Source organism: Phyllobates terribilis, unplaced genomic scaffold (assembly GCF_046119375.1).
Source record: "Phyllobates terribilis strain yellow unplaced genomic scaffold, ASM4611937v1 Scaffold_1__5_contigs__length_1240528914, whole genome shotgun sequence".
Lineage (NCBI taxonomy): Eukaryota > Metazoa > Chordata > Amphibia > Anura > Dendrobatidae > Phyllobates > Phyllobates terribilis.
Window position 1 is genome coordinate 922,246,239 of NW_027362761.1, and position 25,619 is coordinate 922,271,857.

At 40.4% G+C, this 25,619-nt stretch overlaps 1 protein-coding gene across 1 annotated transcript in view; it reads right to left on the reverse strand.

Moving 5' to 3' along the window:
• The window catches only part of SCLT1 (sodium channel and clathrin linker 1), a 207,205-nt gene that overhangs the window by 42,727 nt on the left and 138,859 nt on the right, over positions 1–25,619 (reverse strand). Inside the window, exons 19-20 of the mRNA XM_073641640.1 lie at positions 13,020–13,212; positions 2,411–2,607 (exon numbers count right to left, since the gene is read on the reverse strand). Of these exons, the coding sequence (XP_073497741.1) occupies positions 2,411–2,607; positions 13,020–13,212 (390 nt within the window). The remainder of the gene's footprint in view (positions 1–2,410; positions 2,608–13,019; positions 13,213–25,619) is intronic.

A 25,619-nucleotide genomic window follows, 5' to 3' on the forward strand; every position in this document is an offset into this window, starting at 1 on the left:
CTACAGCATACATGTCAAACTCTGGCCCGTGGGCAAAATCTGGCCCGCAGGGTGGTTATATTTGGCCCATGACACCAGAACTGCCACTCCTAATTGGTGCCATTATACTGTATGGAGGACTATGTGAGGCCTATTATTCTGTATGGAGGACTATGTGGGACCCATTATTCTGTATGGATGACTATGTGGGGCCCATGTACTGTATACTGGTTGGCCGGCAACTTTGTCCAAGATTTTCATTTTGACCTCTGTGTGTTTGAATTTGACATCCCTGACCTACAGGCACTGAAGCATACTTACTGCCATTGTGCAGTAGCACAGCTTTCAGACTTTTTTTTGGATGAATCAATAAAGATTCTCCACTCGCTTACATTATACGCAATGTTAAATTTTTCCATAAGCCCAGGAACATCACTGCAATACATAAGAGCACTGTCTTGACAAAAGTATGGAAGGAATTCCTGTTCTCTGCTTATGTACCATGAAATACAGGTACCAGGAGCTAGCAGGTTCTTTTCCTTTAGTCTAGAGCCTAAAAGTTCTGCAGAATGTTTAGGAAGGTCCAAGTCCCTGACTAAATCATTTAATTTGAGCTTTGAAAAAAAGCTGTGGCTCGTTGGAACTAACGCAAAAGTCTTCTTGTTCTGAATCTTCTGAAGCAGGTGTATCTTCAAGTTTCTCTCAAGGGACAAGTATTCCTGGACTGTGAGGCACAGGGCAAACAGCTGATGGATGGTCAGGGTATATAATTTCCTTCTTATCTTTAAGGTTGAATCCCTCCACGTTGCACATACAAAAGTAGCAGTAATCACTATGATTTTGCGGTTCCCTCCAGATCATAGGCATGCCAAAATAAAATCTCTCTTTCTTCCCCTTTAGACCTCTGTCGTTGTTCTTCTATACAAACAGAACACACTACATGTGGAGCCCACGACTTGTCCTGATCACCTAGTTTTACACCAAAGTACACAGAATACACTTTTCTAACGAAGTCCATAATGTTCCTTTGTTGTTCACTCACTACAAAACAACCACAAATGTAGCATGAATGTCGGATGAATTACAACACCCCCTTGTAGCTATTTTAATCACGATGTTAGAAACAGAAGCTTAAGCGGAATCGTGGTAAGCACACCATAATCATCAACATTAACAGAAATAAGCACTTGAAATAGATCACTCTGCTTGTAATGACTCTATATAATATAGGAGTTTCACTTTTTGTATTGAAGAACTGAAATAAATTAACTTTTTGATGATATTCTAATTTAGTGAGATGCACCTGTATGTAGTCCAATATTCTTTATAACAGGCAGTAGGACGGGAAAGTAACCACTGGTACTGTATTCAACAACATTTACATTATACATATTGTGGTTTAATTCTCTGAAATATAAAAGACCGCAAACGGAGCAAATTCAATAAAAGATAAAAATCTAGTAAATGTCAAGTCGACCGTGTCAAGTAGCTTTAGTGTATGAAATGTTGGGGCTGGTAATCCACTATGATTAACGACTTGACGGAAGGGGTTACTTGCTAAAGGCTGGCCTTTTGTGAAATTGGCAGGACAATTTGGAGGTAATGGGTTAGGGAGCAGTGAGTGCTTTCTGTAGAGGTAAAGCTTCAGATGCAAAAATATGTTTAAATAAAAATAGATTTTTAAAAATTATCTGCCTATAAATGTGAAAGGGTTCTTCTCATATTCTGAAGCAGGAGCACACAGCTCCCCGGCCTCTTGACTTTCTGGTTGCTGGGTGGGTACACTGTTCCGCTTGAGTGACAGTTCCGGTCAGTATTATTGTTGGGTTAATGGCCTTAACAGTATGAGCTCTCGATGCTTCTATATAAGAGCCCAGGGGCTACAGAAAGGTGGCCAGGAGCTAATCCTGTGCTGCAGTGATCCTGGTCAACCTTGCAGCGCTTACAAGCTCAACAAGAAAGTGGTAGTAAGCACTGCGCATGTTCAGCCACTGCTCCAAGACAGCAGCAGTGGTCAGTCCCCTTGGTATTGAGCGGTAAACAGTAAATTGCAAAGTAGCTTTTTTCTATAAAACACTACATATCCACATCTAGCCTTTAAACTGTACAATAAGAACACAGAAATTGATGGTCATGAAAAGAAAATTCAACGAGTAGAGAACAAGAGGTCTGTGATTTGCACCTAGTAGCTTCTTTTGCCTATTCATAAACTTAAAGGACACCACAAAGACCTGCAACCATATAATAGGGTGTAGAATGCCAACTGGCCGTGTAACCGTTACCATCCATGGACTGCCATTGAATGGCACCATGTGTGAGATAACAAGATGGGAGTGTGGAGAACATGTGACTATTATACTCTATGGGGAGAAGAGGAATTTTACATGAAAATCGTGTCATATAATTCACAAGTGACATGCTGTATACATACCGCAATTTTCTCAGCCTGGTCTCTGTGCTTTTAGTAAGGTTGGTGGTCTCTTCTTTCCACTTGTAGCTTGCTTTCTGCTGAGCCATCAGTAGCTTCATTAATTCCTCTATAGACTTTCGATTTCCATCCTCCATTTCCTGTAACTGCACCTTGAAGCCTTGCTCCTTTACCGAAAATTCATGTCCTAAAGTGCTTATCTGTGAGAATAAGTAATATACACTGACAAAGACAACCCACAGAAAACAGTTACCGCAATAGTACGTATGCAATGTTTCCACCCACAACGGAAACTATTACTCGTGGTGGATTATTAACAGTCAAATGTTAAAGGGTCAGCCATTCTCTTGTTAGTGCAGTTTTCTTCACAGACTGACTAGCACTTCTGTTCAAAAAATGGCTTCTGCTGGAAGAGCATTGACCAGACTCCTCCAATAGAAAAACACCTCACATTGGAAACCTGCTTTTCTATTAGAGGAGGCTAATGGACAGATCTGGTCACATCTTCTCCACCAACTGCCATTATATGGAAAGAAGTGCTGATCAGTTAACGAGGAAAGTTGCACTAACAAGAGAAAGTGGCCGACCCCTTTAATATAGATCAATGGTGGCCAAAAGCCAAGATTATTTTCACAGCTTTAAGTTTTCTTCACAGTTCTGACTTACCCATTGTGGCCCAATCTACAGTGGCTTGCAAAAGTATTAATATCCCCCCTTGGCATTTTTTGTGTTTTGCTACCTCACAAACTGGAATTTCACTGTGTTTTTTGATGATTTGCGTCAGTTCATGTAAAGAACATGCCTACAACTGTGAAAATTTGGTTTTCTTTTTATTGTGAAGCAAACAAATAGAACAAAATAACTGAAGACTCCAGTGTGCATAGCTATTCACCCCCCTACAGTCAGTACTTTATAGAGCCTCCTTTGAGGCAATTACAGCTGCAAGTCGCTTTGGATAAGGCTCTATGGGCTTTCCACATTGTGCCACTGGGATTCTTGCCCATTCCTCAAAGCAAAACTGCTCCAGCTCCTTCAAGTTATATGGTTTCCTCTGGTGATCAGCAATCTTCAAGTCTGACCAAAGATTCTCAATTGGATTAAGGTCTGAGCTTTGATTAGGCCCCTCCAAAACATTTATACGTTTCCCCTTAAACCACTCGAGTGTTGCTTTAACAGTAAGGTTTGCGTCATTGTCTTATTGGAATGTGAGCCTCTGTCCCAGTCTCAAAACACTGACAGACTGAAACAGGTTTTGATCAAGAATATCCCTGTATTTCACACCATCCATCTTCCCCTTAACTCAGACCATTTTCTCTGTCACTGTTGATGAAATACATCCCCACAGCATGATGCTGCCACCACCATGTTTCACTATGGGGATGGTGTTCTTGAGGTAATGAGCTGTGTTGGCTTGGCGCCAAACATAGCGTTTACCTTGGTGGTCAAAAAGTTAAATCTTGGTCACATCTGACCGCAGCACCTTCCTCCATACATTTGGGGAGTCTCCCACATATCTTTTGGCAAACTCGAAATGAGCCTTACAATTTTTGTGTTTAAGTAAAGGATTTTTTCCTGCCCACCTCTGTGGACTGTACGGCTTATTGTGGTCATATGGACAGATACTCCAGTCTCTGTTTGGGAGCTCTGCAGCTCCTTCAAGGTTACCTTTGGTCTCTTTGCTGCTCCTCTGATTAATGCCCTCCTTGCCCAGGTTGAGAGTTTTGGTGAGCGGCCCTCTCTTGGCAGGTTTGTTGTGGTACCATGTTCTTTCCATTTGATGATAATGGATTTGATGGTGCTCCGGGTAATCATCAAATATTGGGATATTTATTTATTTATTTTTTTATAACCCAACCCTGACTTGTACTTCTCAACAACTTAGTCCGTGACTTGTTTGGAGAACTCCTTAGTCTTCATGGTGTTGTTTGGTTAGTGGTGCTTCTTGCTTAATGGTGTTGCAGACTCTTTGGTCTTTCAAAAAAGATGTGTATATACTGACAGACCATGTGACACTTAGATTGCACATAGGTGGACTTTCTTTCACTAAGCATGAGACTTATGAAGGCAATTGCTTGCTCCAACAAATTTTTAGGGGCTTCATAGCAAAAGGGGTGAATACATATGCACATGTCAATTTTTAGTTATTTGATCCCAGAAATTTAATTTATGCCTATATTTTCTCACTTCACCATCTTAAACTATTTAGTGCTGATGCATCACACACAAATCAGATTACAAAAATATTTAAACGCAGGTTGTAATATAATGAAATAGGTAAAAAGCCAAGGGGGGTGAATACTTTTGCAAGCCACTGTAAGACCTGGGTCCGGTAGCTGAAATTTTAATAATATAGTATTAAAGAGGACTCCAGTAACAGAATACATATAGTATGACCTAGCTGCTTTATGCCATATAGGGGTCCAAAAAGTTCAGACATGCATTGTGTATTATTTGCAGGGTCCCTGCACTGAAGGATTACGGTACTTTCCCTGTCACTAAACTTGCCCACAACATGGAGGGAAAAATAATTGCTATTTATCCACTGACAACATATTCAGAGGGAACACGTACAAACAGCATCAGCCATTAAAGAGTATGGGGTGCCTTATGGAGCAATGGGAGACATTATGGGGTAATGGGTGACATTATGGAGCAATGGAGGACACTATAGATGCCATTATAGGGGACATTATGACGCAATTGGGAACACTATGGAGGACATTATGAGTCAATGTGGAACACTATGGAGGCCATTATGGGGAACATTATGGGGTACAATATGGTGGGGCAGTATGGGACAATGGGGACATTATGGGGCAATGGGGTGCATTATGGAGCATGGGGGACATTAAGGGGCAATTTGGGACATTGTTGGTGTTGTTAATGGGGTCTTAGTATAGTGAATGGTGGAGGGGACTTTACACAGTTAGGCAGTGTGGGGGAGATATTATGGAAAGGTGCAATTTGGGGGGACAATATGGAGAGGGGTAGTATGGGGGAACTATGGAGAAGGGCAGTGTGAGGGTGATGTTTTGCATAGGAAACACCGTGAAGGGCAATTTATTAAGGGTGCAGCATGAGCATGGGAGATATTTATATTTATGGGGCAGTATAATGTTACTTTTATTTCTAAGGTGACAGTGCCAGGATGTGCTGCTAAAGACGGAGAAGAGGGAAGTCTGCAGAGATGTGCTCTGGGTGTAAAATCTCATTATGGCGTCTGTACTACGTGGAGACAAAATGGATGGGAACGACTTGAATCTTAGAAGATGACACCTATAAAGGTACCTGGATGCAAACATATATTTGTGATACGGACTACGCCTCTTCAGTGCTGTGGTTCTTGTATAGTCAGCAGTCTGATTATGGCTGGTAACAACAACTCCCAGCATCTCCTTATCATTGTTAAGGACATACTCGGAACTGTAGGTTCAAGAAATACAATTATATATGGGGATGACCTGATATTACAATTGATCACTGTACTAAGCTTGGTGCTGTATACATTTGCTGACGATGGTTCTGGCGCTTCACTCATGTACTGACTTTGGTTCTGGCGCTGCATTCATGTAATGATGGTGGTTCTGATACAGCATTCATGTACTAATGGTGTTCTGGCTCTGCATACATGTGATGACAGTGATTCCGATCTTGTACACAAAGCTAGCCATATTGTGTTTCATGGCTATGTTGAAATTTAAAAATCCTCAAAACTGAGAGAAAAATTGTGGTAACCTCAAAAATGATCTAGTCCAATAAGCAAGAGGATAACATTTAACTTTTAATAACTATATACATAAAAAGTAATGAACATATAAGGTAAAAGCCAAAAAAACAAAGTGCACTGTGCAGAAATAGACAAACTCTTTGTTAAATGGTTTGACCAGATAGACAGAATCCCATCTATTCTACCCTACTGATGGAATAGAGCACATTTAGAACTAACAAGGTGATCAAGGTACAAATTCATGTCCTCAACCACTCGACTAATGATAGACCGCAGGCGTTTCCACGCCCACCTGTGTCTTGCAATCGCCTTCACAACGGACAAGCTCTATGAATAACTGACCAGTAGTGTGCTTAATTATCGGTGGATAATATTGTCAACCACAGGATATCTAGGTTTCAACATATATATGCCCGCTGACACCCTATAGTAAACTCATAATTAGATTAATCATAAAAACACGGTCATCCATTCAACATTGATGGTATCGCCTGCATAGCAAAAGAGGAATATGTTGCATTACCTGGCATACACTGGTGTACATGTATCACGACCAGTGGTTATACTGTATACCATAGCCCCAGCATAAATCACAATAGTCTGCAACATATTTTTTGATGATTATTGGAATAGACGCATATCCCAAAGTGCAATGCCTCTCAGTGTATATATCCACCAATAATAAAATTCATGCGATATATACCATGTGTATGCTATGTGTAATAGGATATGTCACTTAATATTTATCCACCAAAGTCACTGCAGAAATAGGCAGGATAACAAATTACAGAGATGAAACAATCTCATCCATCGTCCAGAAGGTGGTGCACATTAGTACACTTGCTGCTTGCAGCTTTTTACACCTACCCACTTACTCCCCTGATGAGTGTTTACCACCAAACGCGTCAGGAGTGGGGAGTCTCTACAAGGGGAAACATCCACAATTATGCCATCTGAATAGTAGGGGCAGCAAGTGTACTAATGTGCACCACCTTCTGGACGATGGGTGAGATATCCTGTGGTTTACCATATTGCCGACTGATAATTAAGCACACTACTGGGCAGTGATTCATAGAACCTGTCCATTGTGAAGGCGATTGCAAGACACAGGTGGGCGTGGAGACGCCTGCGGTCTATCATTAGTCGAGTGGTTGAGGACATGAATGTGTACTTGTCCTCCTAACTTGTGTGCAAGACTGGTCACCCAGACACTAGGACTCTATAGTGCCTTGGTCATCTTGTTAGTTCTAAATGTGCTCTATTCCATCAGTAAGGCAGAATAGAGGGGGTTCAGGCTATCTGGTCAAACTATTTAACTAAGAGTTTGTCTATTTGTGCACAGTGTACTTTGTTTTTGTTGGCTTTTCCCTTCTATGTTCATTACATTTTATCTATATAGTTATTAAAAGTAAAATTTTATCATCTTGCTTATTGGTCAAAACTTAGAGATTTGAGATTATGAGGAGGATTTTGCGAGTCTCTGCTGCAAAAACTCAGTTTGTTAGTGTGCATTCATACTGATTGTTCTTGGAGTAGAAACTCTCCAAATCCCCCTCAAATACTGAAACCTTGGTTCTGGTGATGTATTAATGTACTGATGGTGCTTCTAGTGATGTATTCATGTAAGTACCCTTTTAAATCTTTTTGCGGCCCTTGGGATTGGTCCAGTATGGCAATGTGGTCCTTGGACCAAAAAATGTTGTGCACCCCCGCCTCATGGTCAGAGAAATGCACCTGAATTAAACAGTGCCAAAGACTTATCTTCCTGTCTGTTCTGCTGGCACAGTTAGAACTCGAACGCATGCTGGATGGTCCGTGATGTTTGTGCTAGCTGACAAAAGTCTGGCTTCACAACCAACAGGTCTTCCATCTGATGGATGATTTCCATCTCAAGTCTATGTTATGGTAAATTAACCCAAAAAATACTCTGGGGAGGTATATATACACAAATATGGCAAAAGTATATTATCTGACAGTTTATACAACTCTGCAATATACTGAAGAACTCATGCTCCCCATAAACTAGTTTTATAAAGTCAGCATGTTAGTTACTGCCTGTGTAAGACATTTTGAGTAATGTAACAAATGTCTACTGTATCTCGATATTCTGATTTATTTCTTTTTCTTTCTAATATCAGTTATAGATGCAGAAGTGGATCTTTTTTACAGAATTATACAAAAAGCGCATAAGAAGAAATACCATTCATGTTAATAAGATTACAATATATAATAATTGCTCTCAGAGTGCTCCAAGTGTTTGCATTGTTCAATTTGCCATCTGTCTGTTGCGGTAATTTGCATGGATAGATTTGGTGTTTTGAATTGTAATTTATGGAAAGTGCTCAGATTCTAATTACTGTACTGGAAAATACATAAATAAATCTTTGCGTGGCCTTCTCAGACCAGAAAGAAAACCAGTGTTTTCTTTCCACTTTTGTTTTTAGCATAAAAAGCTGGCGTAGGGTGGGTAACTTTTGGATTTGCAGCTGTGACAAACTAAAGTATCATCCCAAAGTTTCATCGAGAGAGAAATTCATGGAACGGAGAACAATAGCTTCCCGAAAAGACTGCTCATCAAACAACCATGGTGGATGATCATTTTCTACAACTCCACCAGGTTCTACCGTGCTGTAGAAACATTGCCAGCACCACATCAATGCCAGGCTCCTTTAGGCTCCCAGACTGATTTCTCCCTCTCACTGACACACTGGGACTTATTTTGAAGGAAATCTAGTACATTATTGAAGTGTGGTAGGAAATTTAACCAGTTCAAGACAGTTTACCCCCATTTCTGACCAGGCACATTTTCGTGTTTTTTAAAGAGCTGCAACATTTTTTCCTTGTTCAGATATTCAAGTAAATGTTGCTTCTATTTTTCATGTTATGTGGAGCTTAATTTTTATGTCACTGTCATATAGTCTCTTTTTTATGCTGATATCGGGCAACATTGGTGGAAAAAATAAAGGAAATATGTGGCTATTTTTCCCATTTTTTTATGACCACAAAGAATTACTAAAGTACATTTAAAATGTGTTCCCCTTTTTTATATATCAGATTGGTTTCTTTTCTTTGGGGGGCGGGGGCTACACAGGGCTTGTAACAACAATTTGAACTGATAGTGGTATTTTTATTTATTTATTTTTTACATACTATTTTATTTAGGTTTCTTGTATTTTACAAATTGCTCCCCCCTTCCCATCAGACCATAAAATTCCTTTGGAGAGGTATTTAAATATTGAAATATTTTTATTTTCATCTTATTTCCACTGTATCCGGGACTGGTACATTTATTCCAGTTACAGGGAAAGTGCAACCTGTAGATCTGTTTGGTTCTCCTATGACCCAGCAGCTACTGCTTCCTCCCTATCCAGCAACCACATGACCGCAATATATGGAGTAGGAAGCGCTTTCTGCGTTTCCTATTACTGCATACACAACGCTTGTTTAATAATAAACCGTCTCTGCCTTCACTATGGGGATTCCGGCTTGCGATCACGAGTAGCTGCCTTACTACGCAGTGAAGTTTTAGAACATCACTGCATAAAAGGAGCGGGACTGCACGGAAGTTTAGGGTCACTGGGCGGTCCTGATGCAGTTAAAGGGGATCTGTCACCACATCTAAACTATTAATATGGGCATACAGGTTATAGACAGCTGAAAAACTTCATACCTGTATGTCTCATATCAGAAGCCTTGTTGTGAATAAATCATCTTTTCTCACTTTATATAAATTACCTCTTCCAGGCTATGGGGAGGACGCTGCCTGGAAGATACCTCTGCATCCAGAGCCTGTTTTACATGAAGGGGGAGTTATCAGTGTGATGTATAATGGCCGCTCTCTGCTCTCCTGATCTCGCTGCAGAGCTGTGTGTGATTATAACTGACACATCTACAGGTTCCTCTCAGCTTCAGCTTCCCGCTCACAGGCAGACAGGGCTGCAATATTGTTACAATACAGCAGAGCTCAGAGAGCTGTGTTGGCAAGAAGACAGATTTCAGTTCTCCTGTTCTGTGTTAGTTACTTGTCTCACACTGGTAACTCCCCTTTTTTATTTATATTAATCCATGGAGGCAGAGTTATCTTCCAGGCAGTGTCGTCCCCAGAGCCTGGAAGAGATCATTTACATATAAGAAAAACGTGGATTTCTCTGTAAGTCATCATATTGCAGATATCCAAGTATCATTTTATTCAGATTATGTGACCTACATGCTCATATAGACAGCTCAGGATGGTTGATCCTACTGACAGATTCCCTTTAAAGGGGTTTTCCCATGAACAAAAGTTGATTTTAATCAATAGATCTTGGAATAATAATAACTTCCACAATTGGATGTGTTTAAATAAAATGTTCCTGTGCTGAGATAATCTTATAAATGTGCCCCTGCTGTGTACTGTGTAATGGCTGTGTCTGACCGGGACATGGTCTGATCATACCACAGCTCCCGGGAAGGGAAGGATGCAAAAGAGTATACAGACATTACAGCATGTGATCCCAGCTGATTCTTTCTATGAGGTAAAACATTTCCCTGCCTGTTTTAAGCAATGTTTTACTTCAAAGAAAGAATCATTAGCGATCCCGTGCTGTCCTGTCTCTATACTTTTTTTCTCTTATCCTGCCCAGGAGATGTGGTATGATCAGACCATGTTCCTGTGCGGTCAGACACAGCCATTACACAGTACACAGCAGGGGCACATTTATAAGATTATCTCAGCACAGGGACATTTTATTTAATACACATCCAATTATGGAAGTTATTATTATTCCAAGATCTATTGATTAAAATCAACTTTTGTTTGTTGGAACACCCCTTTAAGAACCCGGAGTAAATAGAGGCAAAGATGGCCAGAATCTATAAACTCCATGCAGATGTTACACTTGATGGGATTAAAATGCAGGATCCCAGTGCTAAAAGTGCTAACCACTGACCCACCGTGATTCTGTATTAACACTCTGGAATGTGAAGTAAGGGTGAATATTTATTACATTTACACTTTAGCAATTTTATTTTTGCAAACTGATTTTTCTTATATATATATATTATCTGTTTCTATGATGCCTATGTAAAAAGGTTTCCATATTAATTCCAACTTGTCCAATATGCGTAGCTGGCATATTAGATCGGTAAATTGGCACTAAAGGCCCTGTCACACTAAGCGACGCTACAGCGATCCCGACAACGATACGACCTGTCAGGGATCGTTGCTGCGTCGCTATGTGGTCGCTGTTGAGATGTCAAACAGTCAGATCTTTCCCAACGACGCAGCAACGATGCGGCAACCCGTAACGATCTGTATAACGATGCACGCCTATGTGTTTCTGTGTCTGAGACGTCAACAAGGTCGTTGCATGCTACGCAGCGGGACCTCAACGATCAAAGAAATGTCCAGACCATTCCGACATGACCAGCGACCTCACAGCAGGGGCCTGGTCGCTGCTAAATGTCAAACGTAGCCAGATCGCTACTGAGGTCGCTGTTGCGTCACAAAACTTGTGACTCAGCAGCAATCTCGCTAGCGATATCGCTTAGTGTGACGGGGGCTTTAGTATCAGTGCGGTATGATTCATTGCAGGTGGTAAAGCAGATAAGGACAAGAGCACAAGAGCCAAAAATACATGACTGCTAAAAATTCAGTGCTACATATTTTGCATAATAAAACTACATTGCCGTAAGAACGCTAAAAGCAGTAACCTGCATATAGTACAGACATGGTGTTGGGTTGGTGGGGGGCTCACATTAGTGCCCTCTAAGCATTCTTCTCTAGGATTGTGATGCTTTTGTGATTTCATATGTTATTGTGATTTAATATGATTCAACATATCAGTATGTTGGCAACTGTCTGAATGTAGAAAGGAAACTTATTCCATTGGGGTCACAATGGTAAAAGTAACGCTTAGTTTAAAGGCTGTCAACAGGTTTTTGCTGTTTATTCTCAGGGCAGCATGAGGTAGGGAATGAGACACTGATTTCAGCAATGTGTCACTTATTAGGCTGTGTGCTGTTGTTTCAATACAATGAGTGTTTTATCAGCAGGAGATGATCACAGCTAGACTACTGCCCATGTGCATCCTGGTCCAACCACGCCCCCAGCACTAATTAACAGCTTACTGTCAATATACATAGAAATATGCTAATCAGGGGTGTGGACGGGGCTATGCTAAATCTAAAAACACTCATTGTTTCACAACTGCTGCACCCAGTAAAGTAAGTGACACATCACTGGAATCAGGATCTCTGCCCCTACATTATGTTTCTCTCAGATGAGGTAGGAAAAACATTGTGACAGATTCCCTTTAAGTGCCATGTTTAGTGCCTTTTTGTGACCAAGAGCTGCCTATTTCAAGGGATGTGACAGTGTAGGGGAATCATCATTATTCTCATAAGCACATGGAAATATGAGAAGCAATGGAATGAAACTGAATGGGAGAAGATACAGATTAGATATAGAAAAAACTTTTTGACAGTGAGGGTGATCAATGAGTGGAACAGGCTGCCACGAGAGGTAGCGAGTTCTCCTTCAATGGAAGTCTTCAAACAGAGGCTGGACAGACATCTGTCTGAGATGGTTCAGTGAATCCCGCATTGATCGGGGGGTTGGACACGATGACCCTGGAGGTCCGTTCCAACTCTAACATTCTATGAATATCTATAAGTGGGAAAACACTGAAAAAAGATAATATTTATGCATGAAGTTTGACTGGATAATGATAATGTATGAAACAGAAATGTGTTTTTCCAGTAACATCATACTAGGCTATTGCTTTTTCATAAAAAATTTAGCAAAGGTCCATTGGTTGAATATTTTATATTTCTCCACAAACTCATCTATGGCAAAGACGGAGACAAATAACAGTACTGAGCACACAACCTTACACTGAACATTACCTGAAATGTGACTTTTTGCTGCGCCTCTGTAGTGGACTTTTTCCACTCTTCCACATCTTTCCGTAACTGTTCATTTTCCTGTACGAGTTTTAACCTTTCCTCGCTCACAGACCTCCCCTCTTTTCTTTCTGACTCCAAAACCTCATTTAGTTTGAGAATAGTTTCACGGCACCTTGACAGCTCCTCCTCAGAACTGAAAATACAAGATATTTCTACATGAAATATTTATCAGCTAATCACAAATAACACTCCGTAAATTCACTCAACCTTTAAGAAGAAGAGTGTAAAAAAAAAGAAAATCTCTGCTACTGGGATATTAAAAACCTGGAAACCACAAGACGATCTTCTCAGCATTTCAAACTTTTGTTTGGATACGTGTCTTGGTTGAATAACGATTCCACATTTATCAATGTATCTGGGCTCTACTCTGCATTTTACTTAAAAATAGTACATTATTGGTTGTGATACACATTAAAGGGGCTATCCACTACTGGACAATCCATTTTGGAGGTCTCCAATGTTACAATATCTATATTTACAGGCCGGACCAATGCGCTTCTTTGCTCTGAACTATGTCCTTCGGTGATTTTGTGGCATAAACAATGTCAGTTGAGCTGATATCTGCTTTGACGGAACTGTGAAGACTGCAGACGATCAGCAGCGGTCATGTGACATTGTTTAGGTCACAGATGAGGTGAATAAAACTGAAATAACATTAAGCGCAATAGGGTTTTATCCAAGTAACAGTAGTAATGGTACTCACCTGGTAAGGTTGTGTGACCACAACCACTATTAAGCTTATGGCTGCTGCATATCCACAAAGCAATATAAACAAAAAAGGAATGAAAGGGTTAATACTGCGCTGCCAGTGAAACAAAGATGAGGGATGATTGGTATCCAGAAATGCGGTTTACTTGTCAACGCGTTTCGAAGTTCAATTGTCAACTGTATCCGCATTGTTTCTCTGTACTGCACATTGTGGTTTGTCCCATTGAAGACGTTTTGAACTTGGAAATGCGTTTTGCTGGCAGCGCAGAATTCACCTTTTCATTCTTTGTTTGGTTTATATTGTTTAGGTCACAAGCACTCAGAGCGGAGGAGCGGTGCCGGTCCAACAGGTATGTATGCTTGTTTTTTCATTTTATGCAGCACATTGAGGACATTCTAGCAGTGGACGACCTCTTTAACTGTTTGCACTAGAATTTTTTCCCGTTTACACTTGCATGTCAATTTGCAGCGGAAATAACAAGAAAGCTGCATCCCTATTCCACATACACTGGTATTGCATGGCTTGATCAAGAGTGACACATGCCATCATAAATTTGTCACACCACCAATTTTAATAAATACAGGACAATATTTTCTTCAAATTACCTTCTCTTTTTTACCTGTTCTTCGGTTATGCCTTTAATGGGGATTTCAGTGATATTTTCAACCTTAGCAGTGGGAATCCACCATGGAAATCCTTCTACCAGAATCTGCCCCAACCTCTCCATTGCTGCCACTCCGATGGTCTCTGCTGACCATAAGTGATGATGTTCTGACCTCCAGTCACCTGACCTTGCAGCCAATCAGTGAGCTCAGCAGTCAGGTCACTTGTGGTTGTGATATCAGTGCTACTGGTTTGGAGGAAATTGGCAGAGAGGAAGCTGAATTCTGGTGATAACTATACCTTCTTATTATTTCCTTTTATGATGGTTTCCCACTGTAAAGTTTAAAAATAAAATGGAAAACCCCTTTAAAAGTAGAATCATGCAGATAAAATTAAAGTAAAATTCACATTAGAATGGAGAAGCAGGCAAGTGGATTTTACAATTTTCATCCACATGAAACTGACCTGTGGTGCTATTGTTATAATCTGTAGCCTACCAATTTCTATTGTGGATTTCACCCTTTCTAGTTTAATTCTTTAGTGATGTCCACAGGGAATCCACAGCACAATCTGCATGGTGGGATATAGACAGATACGCTATACGATGCCCACCTAAGCACAATCTTACACTTTACAGGTCAGGTCAGTCTGACGAATGAAAGGAGAAGTCGAGTTTATCTATATGAATAGGAGTGAAGAGTGCCTATGACAAGGCAATAGTCATTTTATACAGCCAGCAAACTAGAGGAAAACGTTTATTTTACAGAACTTTCCATTTTGCTAAGAAATAAGACAAAATGCAGGGTGAAGCCATTCTCCCAAATGCCACAGATCAGCAGGCTGTGATCCATGTGTTCTACCTAGGAATAATGTGCTAATCAAAAGTGACTGCGGGGAAAATCAGAATATAATATTGTCATCCTGCAGTTACTAATTCAGGACATGGAACAATAGCTTAAAGTGGGTGAGCTTTGATTTGCATCAGATCCGAACAGCGGAGCTCTTTAGGTAGTCTGAATCCAGACAGAAAAATATGCCCTTTGGAGAATTACAATTGTAACAGTAATCACAACTTTTCAGAAAAACGTATTACATATAGATTTATGCAGCTTGAAAGCTAAAAGTGCTCATAAAAAAACTAGAGTATAAAAAACGGGAAGAAAGAATCACATAAAAATGGATAGTGGCCATAAAAAAAAGGCAAGCTGGAAGTTATGGCCTCATAATATTTTTCTTCTATGACTAAACACATTATTTTTAGTAAATAAAATATTACAGGGTGCTGAGATGGTGTAAGAAGACGCTTTACCAAAATCTCAAAGTGTTGAGCAAATGTATAGACGATCCTATTCAGAGAACTGGAGACCTCAGAAATGAAAGAACATGAGAAGCACATCATATCTGCTCCCTGGGGGAAGCTCGGCGGGCTGGTATTTCAAGTGCTTTCCTAAAATATAACAGCGCTCCAGACACTTGTTTCAACACCAAAGTTTTATTCAAATAAGCCATGGCTGCGTGAAGCATCATTATACAGTCATACGGCAGTTTTAGCATTCTGAATATATTGCTGAAGATTACTTCAAAAATTATACTTCATAAATAATAAAAAATAGCAAACGTTCTAAGTCTTAAAGAAGCACTTTTTTCGTGAACTGCACCCCCACTTTACTGCATGTCACACCCTGCACTTACTTCCTTGTACTTCAGCCTTGTTTTCTTCTCTAAAGCTTCCACCTTACTTACCAGCTCTTGTCCAGCATTTTATTCATCTATGCTCTGCTATTGATCAGTAGAGCATCACATGACCAGTTACAGCCAGCCAATCTCTGATATGACATTGTGATTATCTGTTCCTCTTAATTTTCCTAATTAAGTAAATATACTATCATTATCCAGTTAGGGAGGCTGAATAGTAATTTCCTGCATTATAATTGTGTGATAAGAGCTGTGCAGTCATCATTATAAACTGTGATAGAAGCATCTGTGGTACAGTTCAGGGCAATTATATGAACTGTACCATAGAGCTTTTATAGATTGAGATGGTGACTTCTTAAGAGAAAATAAAGTTCTGTAGTTCCCAGAAGCTTGCCATGTGATTATATACAGTCATGGCTGAAAGTGTTGGCACCCTTGAAATTGTTCCAGAAAATGAAGTATTTCGCCCAGAAAATTATTGCAATTACACATGTTTTGTTAAATGAAGCCTACAAAGAAAAGAACACAGTACACTTTGATATTAGCCGTTAGGCTCAAATACATTCGCCAATTTATGTGCCAAGTATCTTCTTTTTACTAAAAAAAATTTCTAGAGCAATATTGCAGTTACAATCTTTCCAATATTCCATATGTACAAAGTGTAGAACTTATCTATTATTCATGGCAGTAATGCAGCTCCAATTTTCTTTATTATTCTAACATCTTAGAGTGCAGCTATATATTTTTCTTAGAATTGTTGTCTTAGCTGGTACCTGTACACACTAGTTAGGATGTGCTGGTCAGTTTTTCTGTTTGTAAATCCCATTGTACACCTGGGCAGAGATCTTAACCCCTTCATTTTTGCTTTTTCCTTTTTTGCTCTCCTCGTTCCTAGAGCCATAATTTTTTTTATTTTTCAGTCAATATGGCCATGTGAGGGCTTATTTTTTGCATGACGAGTTGTACTTTTGAACGACATCACTGGTTTTACCATATCGTGTACTGGAAAACGGGGAACAAATTTCAAGTGCGGTGAAATTGCAAAAAAAGTGCAATTCCACAGTTTTTGTTTTTACCACGTTCACTGAATGCTAAAACTGTCCTGCTATTATTATTCTCCAGGTCATTACGAGTTCGTAGACACCAAACATGTATAGGTTCTTTTTTATTTAAGTGGTGAAAAAAAAACCAAACTTAGCTTAAAAAAAAAAAATGGCACCATTTTCAGAGACCTGTAGCGTCTCCATTTTTCAGGATCTGGGGCCGGGTGAGGGCTTATTTTTTGCACACCGAGCTGACGTTTTTATTGATACCATTTTGGGGTAGATCCGATGTTTTGATCGCCCGTTATTGAAGTTTATTGCAATGTTGCGACGACCAAAAAAAACATAATTCTGGAGTTCAGATTTTTTTTTTTCGTTACGCCGTTTACCGATCGGATTAATTCTTTTTTATATTGATAGATCGGGCGATTGTGAACGCGGCGATACCAAATATGTGTATGTGTTTTTTTAATTGTTCTATTTTAAATGGGGCGAAAGGGAGGTGATTTAAATTTTTATATTTTTTTAAAAACATTTTTTTTTTAAAACTAGAAGCTGCAGTTGCCCGATCGGCTCTGCTACATACAGGTGATGAGCCTGTATTTGCTCACTTGCTATGAGCGCCGACCATTGGGTGGCGCTCATGGCAATCTGGACATGACAACCACAGGGGTCTGCTGCTGACCCCGGGTTGTCATGCCAATCCATCGGTGACCCGCGCTCACGTGACGAGGTCATCAATGGGTGGGGTAAGTGATTTGATTAAGACTTCTCGTCTATTCACTTTATTTTGATCAATTAATAAAATGAAAACGATTAACACTTTTTTGCGAAAGTATTCTTACTTTGCAGTGTTTTTTCCACGCCTATCTAAAACTTATGCACAGCACAGTGTATGTATATATAGTCAAAGGTCAAATGTTTGGACACACCTGCTCGTGCAATGTTTTTCCTTGTTCTTATGGGAATGTGCAAATTCTGGATGCAGACTGAAAACAGCAAAACCACGAAGGAACATATATGGAATACGTAGTAAAGAAACACATACACATAGAAACACAACAAGAATGTGTGAGTTAATTCTTAAATTAATCTAAGTACCCCCCTTTATTTCTGATGACCGCTTTAAACACCTTTGCATTCACTCAAGCAGCTTCATTAAAGGGGTATTCCCATCTCCAAGATCCTATCCCAACATGTAGTAGGTGTAATAATAATAATAATATTAGCAAATATCTCCAATTAGAAATGTAGTATAGCTTTTCTGATTCACTAGGTCTCTTTCCTCATGTGCAGGCATTGCAGGACCTTCGGCATCCATGGTTACGACCACTGATATAATGAAAGTTAGCTAGTTGCTAGTGGTCGTAACCATGGATACCTAAGGTCCTGCAATGCCTGCACATGAGGAAAGAGACATAGCTAATCAGAAAAGCTATACTACATTTCTAATTGGAGGTATTTGCTAATATTATTATTATTACACCTACTACATATTGGGATAGGATCTTGGAGATGGGAATACCCCTTTAAGTAGTCACTTGCAATGGCTTCCAATGAACAGGTTTGCCTCGTCAGAAAGTTAATTCGTGGAATCACTGGCCGGCACAAAGTGTATGGGACCATTAGGTGTGTCTTGAATGGGCAATGTTGGTACACAATCCCATACAGTGCTGAGTCAAGTACCACAACTGTTCTAAGGTAGATTATGGCAAGAACCACTCAATTAAGTAAAGAGACACGATAGTTCATCATCACTTTAAGACAAGTAGGTCAGTCAATCTGGAAAACTGCTAGCACCTTGAAGGTGTGCAGTCATGAAAACCATTAATCGCTATTGTTTATCTGGCTTTTATGAGGACTACTCCAGGATCAGAAGACAAAGTTATTCCTGCTGCAGAGGATAAGTTCATCAGAGTTACCAGCCTCAAAAACTGCAATATGACTGCACCTCAGGTAACAGTCCTCATGAATAAGGCAAAGACAAATCTCAACATCAACTGTACAGATGAAACTGTAAAAAACAGGCCTTCATTGCTTGATGGTTTAATTGCTGAAAAAAATCCACAACTGAGGACTGCAAACAAGAAACTTGTTTGCATCAAGAAACACAAGGACTGGAGATTAGATCAGTGGAAATCTGTACTGTGGTCTGATGAGTTATGTCTTTGTGAGACGCAGAAAAGGCAAGTTGATGGTTTCTACATCTGTGGCGCCCACTATGAAACATGGAGGGGAGGGTGTGATGACATAGGGGGCTTTGCTACTGACACTGTTGGTGACTGATTCTAAATTCAAGGCACAATTAACCATAATGGCTACCACAGCATTCTGCAATGACATGACATGCCATCCCATCCGGTTTGCACTTCGTGGTACCATTATTTAGGTTGCAACAGGACAATGACACATAACACATCTCCAAGCTATGTAAGGGTTATACGATCAAGAAGGAGAGGGATGGAGTGCTGTATCAGATGACATGGCCTCCACTATCACCCAACCTTAAAGGGAATGTGTCACTAGAAAAAACGCTATTAACCTGCAGATATGGGGTTTAATCAGCAGGTTAATAGCGTTATTAACCTGCCCGGCTCCTGCACTTAGCCGAATGCGGCGGGGAGAAAATGAACTTTACTCTCCCCAGCAGCGTTCTGGTTTCAGTCACTGCTCTGAGTATAAAGAGTGGCGGCTATAACCGCGTCCCTGACTGACACTGGCACTGCATTACGGTTGGCTGCTGTGACTGAAACTGGAACACTGCTGGGGAGAATAAAGTTCAATTTCTTCCTGCAGCGTCCGGCTAAGTGCAGATGCCGGGCGAGTTAGTAACTCTATTGTCAGGGATTCACAAAGACGACACTGGGGAGATCACACAATATCTCACCGCTGCCGTCACTCTGTCAGGATTGAGCAGGGATTAGCGCACACACGATACCGATTACTCACTACGTAGCTATCGGCAAGCAATCAGAAAGCATATGGCGTGTACACCTCCAGAATCCAACGCATGGAATATGTGTATACGCCCCATATGGTTACTGCCAGCTTCACGATAGCCCACTTATGATTATTCGCTGCCACCACCGACCCAATTTGAAATCTAATACAGGCCGGTTCAGACGCCTGCTTTCTGGTAGTGTATATGGCTGTGGGGGAGGAACGATTACAGGACAAAAGAAACAGGACTATTAAATTTTATATTTAATCCAAAAGGGAGGCAGTGTTTATGAAAAATATACAAAAGGTTTTACAATGAGGACATTTACAGTACAGAATAGACAGTTACATAAAATAAACAGGATTAAAGTAGAAACTTACTATAAAGTTCGCAGAGACGACTCAGTATAGTTGGAGGAAAGCGCTCCTATTGGACCGTTCAGCGAATGTGACCCATGTTACACATCAATATGTAAATCTAACATGAGTACTGATCCACCTTTGGCTGGGTCTTTTATGCCAAAGGGGGAGAGCGGCCCGCATGCCCCTTGTGCTGACATCTTGTGGGCTGGGCTCCAACCTTCATATTTTTATTAGAATCTCTAACTTCTGGGATAACTTATTGCTGATTGAGTGCAGAAGTCCGAAAGTGACACCATATTTTTTATTATGAATTTACCTTTCCGAAGAGACCACACATGGCGTAGCTTCTGTCCGCTATTCTGGTACTTTTCCGCAACAGCTCCCCAGAGGGGCTCACAGCTACAGAAAAATAAGCATATTGTTCCTTAGCTGCCCCTGCCGCTAAAAATATGGGTCCCATTATTATTGGAGGTATACAACTTTAGATATTCCATATTCTGTGACGGCGCCTGCCCGGCTAAAGTTTTCTGTTGAATTCCCTGTGAAGCCTGGGAGTACATTTTCCTCATCTAGCTGTAAATTTCTCACAAACCCGTGTCACTGGAAAACACTCGCATGTTAATTGGGTCAGTAGCACCTTTTGTGCTAGCATTTGCTTACAAGCTACTTCTGCTGTGTGGGCTACTTTGCATAGACGCCACTGGCCAAAGTGTCAGCTCTTCTCTTTTGACAAATACTATAGGGGAGGGGGGATGAAGAGGGGTCTGGGAGGGAGAAATTCTTAATATTTTCTTAAGATTTTTCTGACAGCTATTAACCTGCAGATTAACCCCTTAACTGCAGGTTAATAGGTTACCTTTAATCCACTTGTGATAGGATAGTCTGGAATAAGTTAACCTGAAGAGTGAAGTTATAGCAGCCAACAAGGGCCTAGCACTTCTGGGATCTCCTTCAGGACTGATAGAAAGTGATTCCAGGTGAACATCTGATAAAGCTACTTGCGAAAATGCCAAAGCTGTGTAAGCGTATCAGCAGAGTAAAGGGGGATACTTTGAAACCATCCACAATATGTGGTAAACCTTGGATTCTTCACAAGTCTATCTTTACTTATTGTCCCATCATGGTTTTGCTCCCATCAGTCTAAATCTACAATGTTTACATTCCAACAATCACAAGGAAAACCAATGAGCAGGTGTATTCAAACTTTTCACTAATACAGTTTGCTTTAAGTTGTACTAACAGTTGATAAATGTTGACAAATAAAATAAATTGTTATAATTTGTGCTGGAGAGATAATATACCATGCAAAAAAATATTGCTTCTTACCTCAGTTTTAAAACATAAGGATATGTAGCTTTAAGGCTATGTGCACACATGTTTTTTTCTGAAGCTAAATCTGCTGCAAATCTGTTGACAACTTTACTCTGGCAGGAAAATAGCTGCGTCAAAAACGCACTGTCCTTCTGTCTCTATTCACGCATGTACATAAAATTCTGTGAAAAAAAATCTCATTCTGGTTTTGGCATAGTGGGGGAGGTGAATTTTTCAGGAATAGTTTAGACACTGGCAATGCATTGAGTTTGTATGACATTATTTGCTTTTATGCTATGGGGTCTCCCATTCAGTTTACACATGCATTGTTCAATTTCACACCTCACTGGGCCACAGGTATTGTTCAATCTCACACATAGATCAGCTAATGTTTATACTCTACACATCACTAATTTATTTAAACTCTCCTAATGCAAACAGCCATCTCAGTAACCAAGACAAGATGGTTAAATCACAAAATAGAACCCATATTTTGCCATAAAAAGTGCTGAAAAAAATTTAGCTGCGTTTTTTGATGCGTTTTTTAACCACCCATTAAGTCCTATGAGTGAAAAAACGCTGAAAGAAGTGGCATGCAAAATACGCAGCAAAACACAACATGAGTGAACATAGCCTAAGACTAAGTTCACACACGTTGTGTTTTGCTGTGTATTTTGCAGCAGATTTTTATGCAAATTTTCAGCTGCTTCATGCAGTACCAGCAAAGTGTATGAGAAACCAGAAATCTCTGTTCACACCTGCTGCTTTTAGTTTGCTGCGTATTTTTTGCCTTGCTTGTGTATTTGGAAAATAGAGCAGATCACTTCTTTCAGCGTTTTTTCACCCACAGGAAGTAATGTGTGGTGAAAAAAAAGCGGAACCTGCGTTTTTTGCTGCGTATTTGCAGCGTTTTTGATGGCAAAATAGAATGGGGTTCTTTTTTTCACAGAACTTTATGTACATGCCTAAATAGAGACAAAAGAACAGTGAAAAAATGCTGCAAAAAACGCAGGAAAACCTGTTTTTTTGATGCAGCTGTTTTCCTGCCAGAAAAAAATTGTCAGATTTGCAGCAGAAAAAAACACATGTGGGAACATAGCTTTGGGGGCCACACAAACTAAAGAGACTCAAATACTCTACCATTTATTTATCTACGCTTCTGACATGACTGCTATGCTGAGAATTTGCAAATACCAATCCCCTGCTCCCATGGGCATCCTCTATGCACCGCTAAACAAAATAAAAACTTTTTACAACTCTTAATAGACTATATAAATCCATCAGAGCATTACACACTAAGAAACTACAGGAAAGACTGAGGGTTTCTAAAAAAAACAAAACAAAAACAATATAACAACTTGTCAGTGCTGATAATAGTATTTATGGAGGAGAAAATTCATTCCCCAGAACTTTGATCAGAAATTACCAAACATGGTCCCCGAAATGGGTTCACAGTCCTAGTTTCCATATAATTCTATGGTGAGTCCACTTTATTTATTGCTGTACTTCCAAACAATATTTTGTCATAAACAGGGGTCATGTACAATTGCATAATCCTTTACATGACAGTATTTTCACCTTATTCTCTATAGGTTTTAAGCCATTTTTTAAGTTGCCTTTCTCTTTACTGTTGCTTTCACATTATGCTTAGTATACGCTCGGTGGCCCCTTCGGGGCATACATCCGAACCCCCTGTAAAATGGGATTCGGAGCTAAGCGCCAATGGGGCCATAGACTATAATGGTGCGGGCAGAGCAACTGTGCGCTCTGCCGTGCATCGTTTCCAAGTATATACGTCTACTGGAGGCGGACACTCAGATGCAGTCTATTACGTCAGGGTGTCCGCCTCCAGTAGGATTACATGCTCAAAAATGCTGCACAGCAGAGTTCACGTTCGCTCTGCCGGTACCATTATAGTCTATGGCCCCGCTGGTGCATACGTCAGAATCCCGTTTTGCAAGGGGGGATTCGGACTTATGACCCGAAGGAGTCACCGATCGGGTGTTGGAATGCAATGTGAAAGCACACTAACTTTTTTTTTAATCTTACCTTGACAACTGTCCATATCCAGATGGTTTAAACAGATTCCTATAATGCTATTTGAACCAAATGTTACATCCCCCTGAAGTAAGGATTCTAGAAAGCTTTTCAATCTGGTGAAAGCTTAGTGACATTCTAAAGGATTTGTGAGTTTTGGTGCTAAAATGTTACAAAAACTGGTTAACGAAAAGAAAGAGGGATATTTTTGATATTGTGCCCCATTCGTGAACCACATGTGCACCTTTTAAGAAGTTGACGCAAAAAAAGGTCAGCGAATACAAGAGAAAAAAAGGAATAGTGACTTCACTAAATCGCAAATAATGAATCAGAACAACTGACTATGTGCACGGCCTATTTCTTCCTCTGTCATTTGATCTCATGCTCATCACTGCTGTCCAGTACGATGGGCATTGCTGGTCTGTGCTCGGCGCCTCCTCTCTCCCTGTAATTGATGGACTACCTGCTTTGATGGATGTGGGTGACGTTTCCTATGCCTTCCATCCAGCGATGCAAATCTTGAGCCTGTGCAGTTGAAGAAGAGACCTGCAAAGGCGCACTTCAGTCTGCCCTGCTGAGGGCAAAGCAAAGTCCTATAATGCACATGTACCGGCTTCACTTCCGGGTCATCGGGGAGAGCGAAGTGCGTCTGTGCAGGACTGTGTAAAGCATGTCACTACTGGAGCAGTGGCAGTATGTTCTGTGGAGTGACCAATCGCACTTCTCATGGACAAGTCTTGTGTTTTCTGAATGACAGGAGAACATTACCTGCCCGAGTGCATTGTGCTAACTGAAAAGTTTGGTGGAGGAGGGATAATGCTATGGGGTTGTTTTTCAGGGGTTGGCCTAGGCTGGTAAATTCCAGTGAAAATCTTAAAGGAAACCTGTCATAAAAAAATGTTGTTTACCTGCAAATTTAGTGCTAATCTAAGAAGTAAATACTGTACAAAAACTGGATGTTTTGCTACATGGAGAAAATGAAGTAATATTCTCCCTGCAGTACTTCACTCCCAGTCAAATGGGAGTACCCTCTGCTGAGCAGGTTGTCACTGAAGGATCAGATTACAGTGCTCTCACTGTGTAGTGAGCACTGACTGTTCACAGCCTCAGGCCCTGCCCACTTGACTGGTAGTGAGCAGCTGCAGGTAGAACACCTAATTTTCTCCCTGGAGCAAAACACCCAGTTAGACTGAGGAATATGTTTAGAACAGTATTTATCTGGAGATAAGCGCTATGGCTGCAGGCAAATACTGTTCCTTTCCTGAATATATGTTCCATTTAAAGGGGTTTTACCAAGATAATAAATCTATTCTGTTGAAAAGATTTTATAAAAACAGTTAACTTTTCAAATAAAATTTAATTTAAGAAAATGCAGTACTTTTCTATTGCGGGCTTACCTATACAGCCTGATTTCTTGTGTTAATTGCTGCTAACGATATACAATGATGTAGTTTGTCCAGTACTCTTCAGTCTTCTGCTCTGGTCGGCCATGTGTAGATGTTTTCTGTAAATGGGTTGTGTGCTGTAAAACAAGGGAGCGCACATAACACTGCGCAGAGGGAAAAACTGGAAAGTTCATACAAGGGAGACAGACAGTGTTGCTCTACGTAGCTATCTGTCTGTATTATGGCTGAGAATGCAGGGTGAGCACTTTCTTCTGGGGCTGTGACTGCTTATTATGTGCAAGTCAGACAGCATTGTTCTATAAAACTGTCAGGGTGTGCAGTACAAGCTGGCCGTTGTTGTAGCTGTCGGGGTGTTCAGTACATGATGGCCGTCGTTGTAGCTGTCGGGGTGTGAAGTACATGATGGCCGTCGCTGTAGCTGTCTGGGTGTACA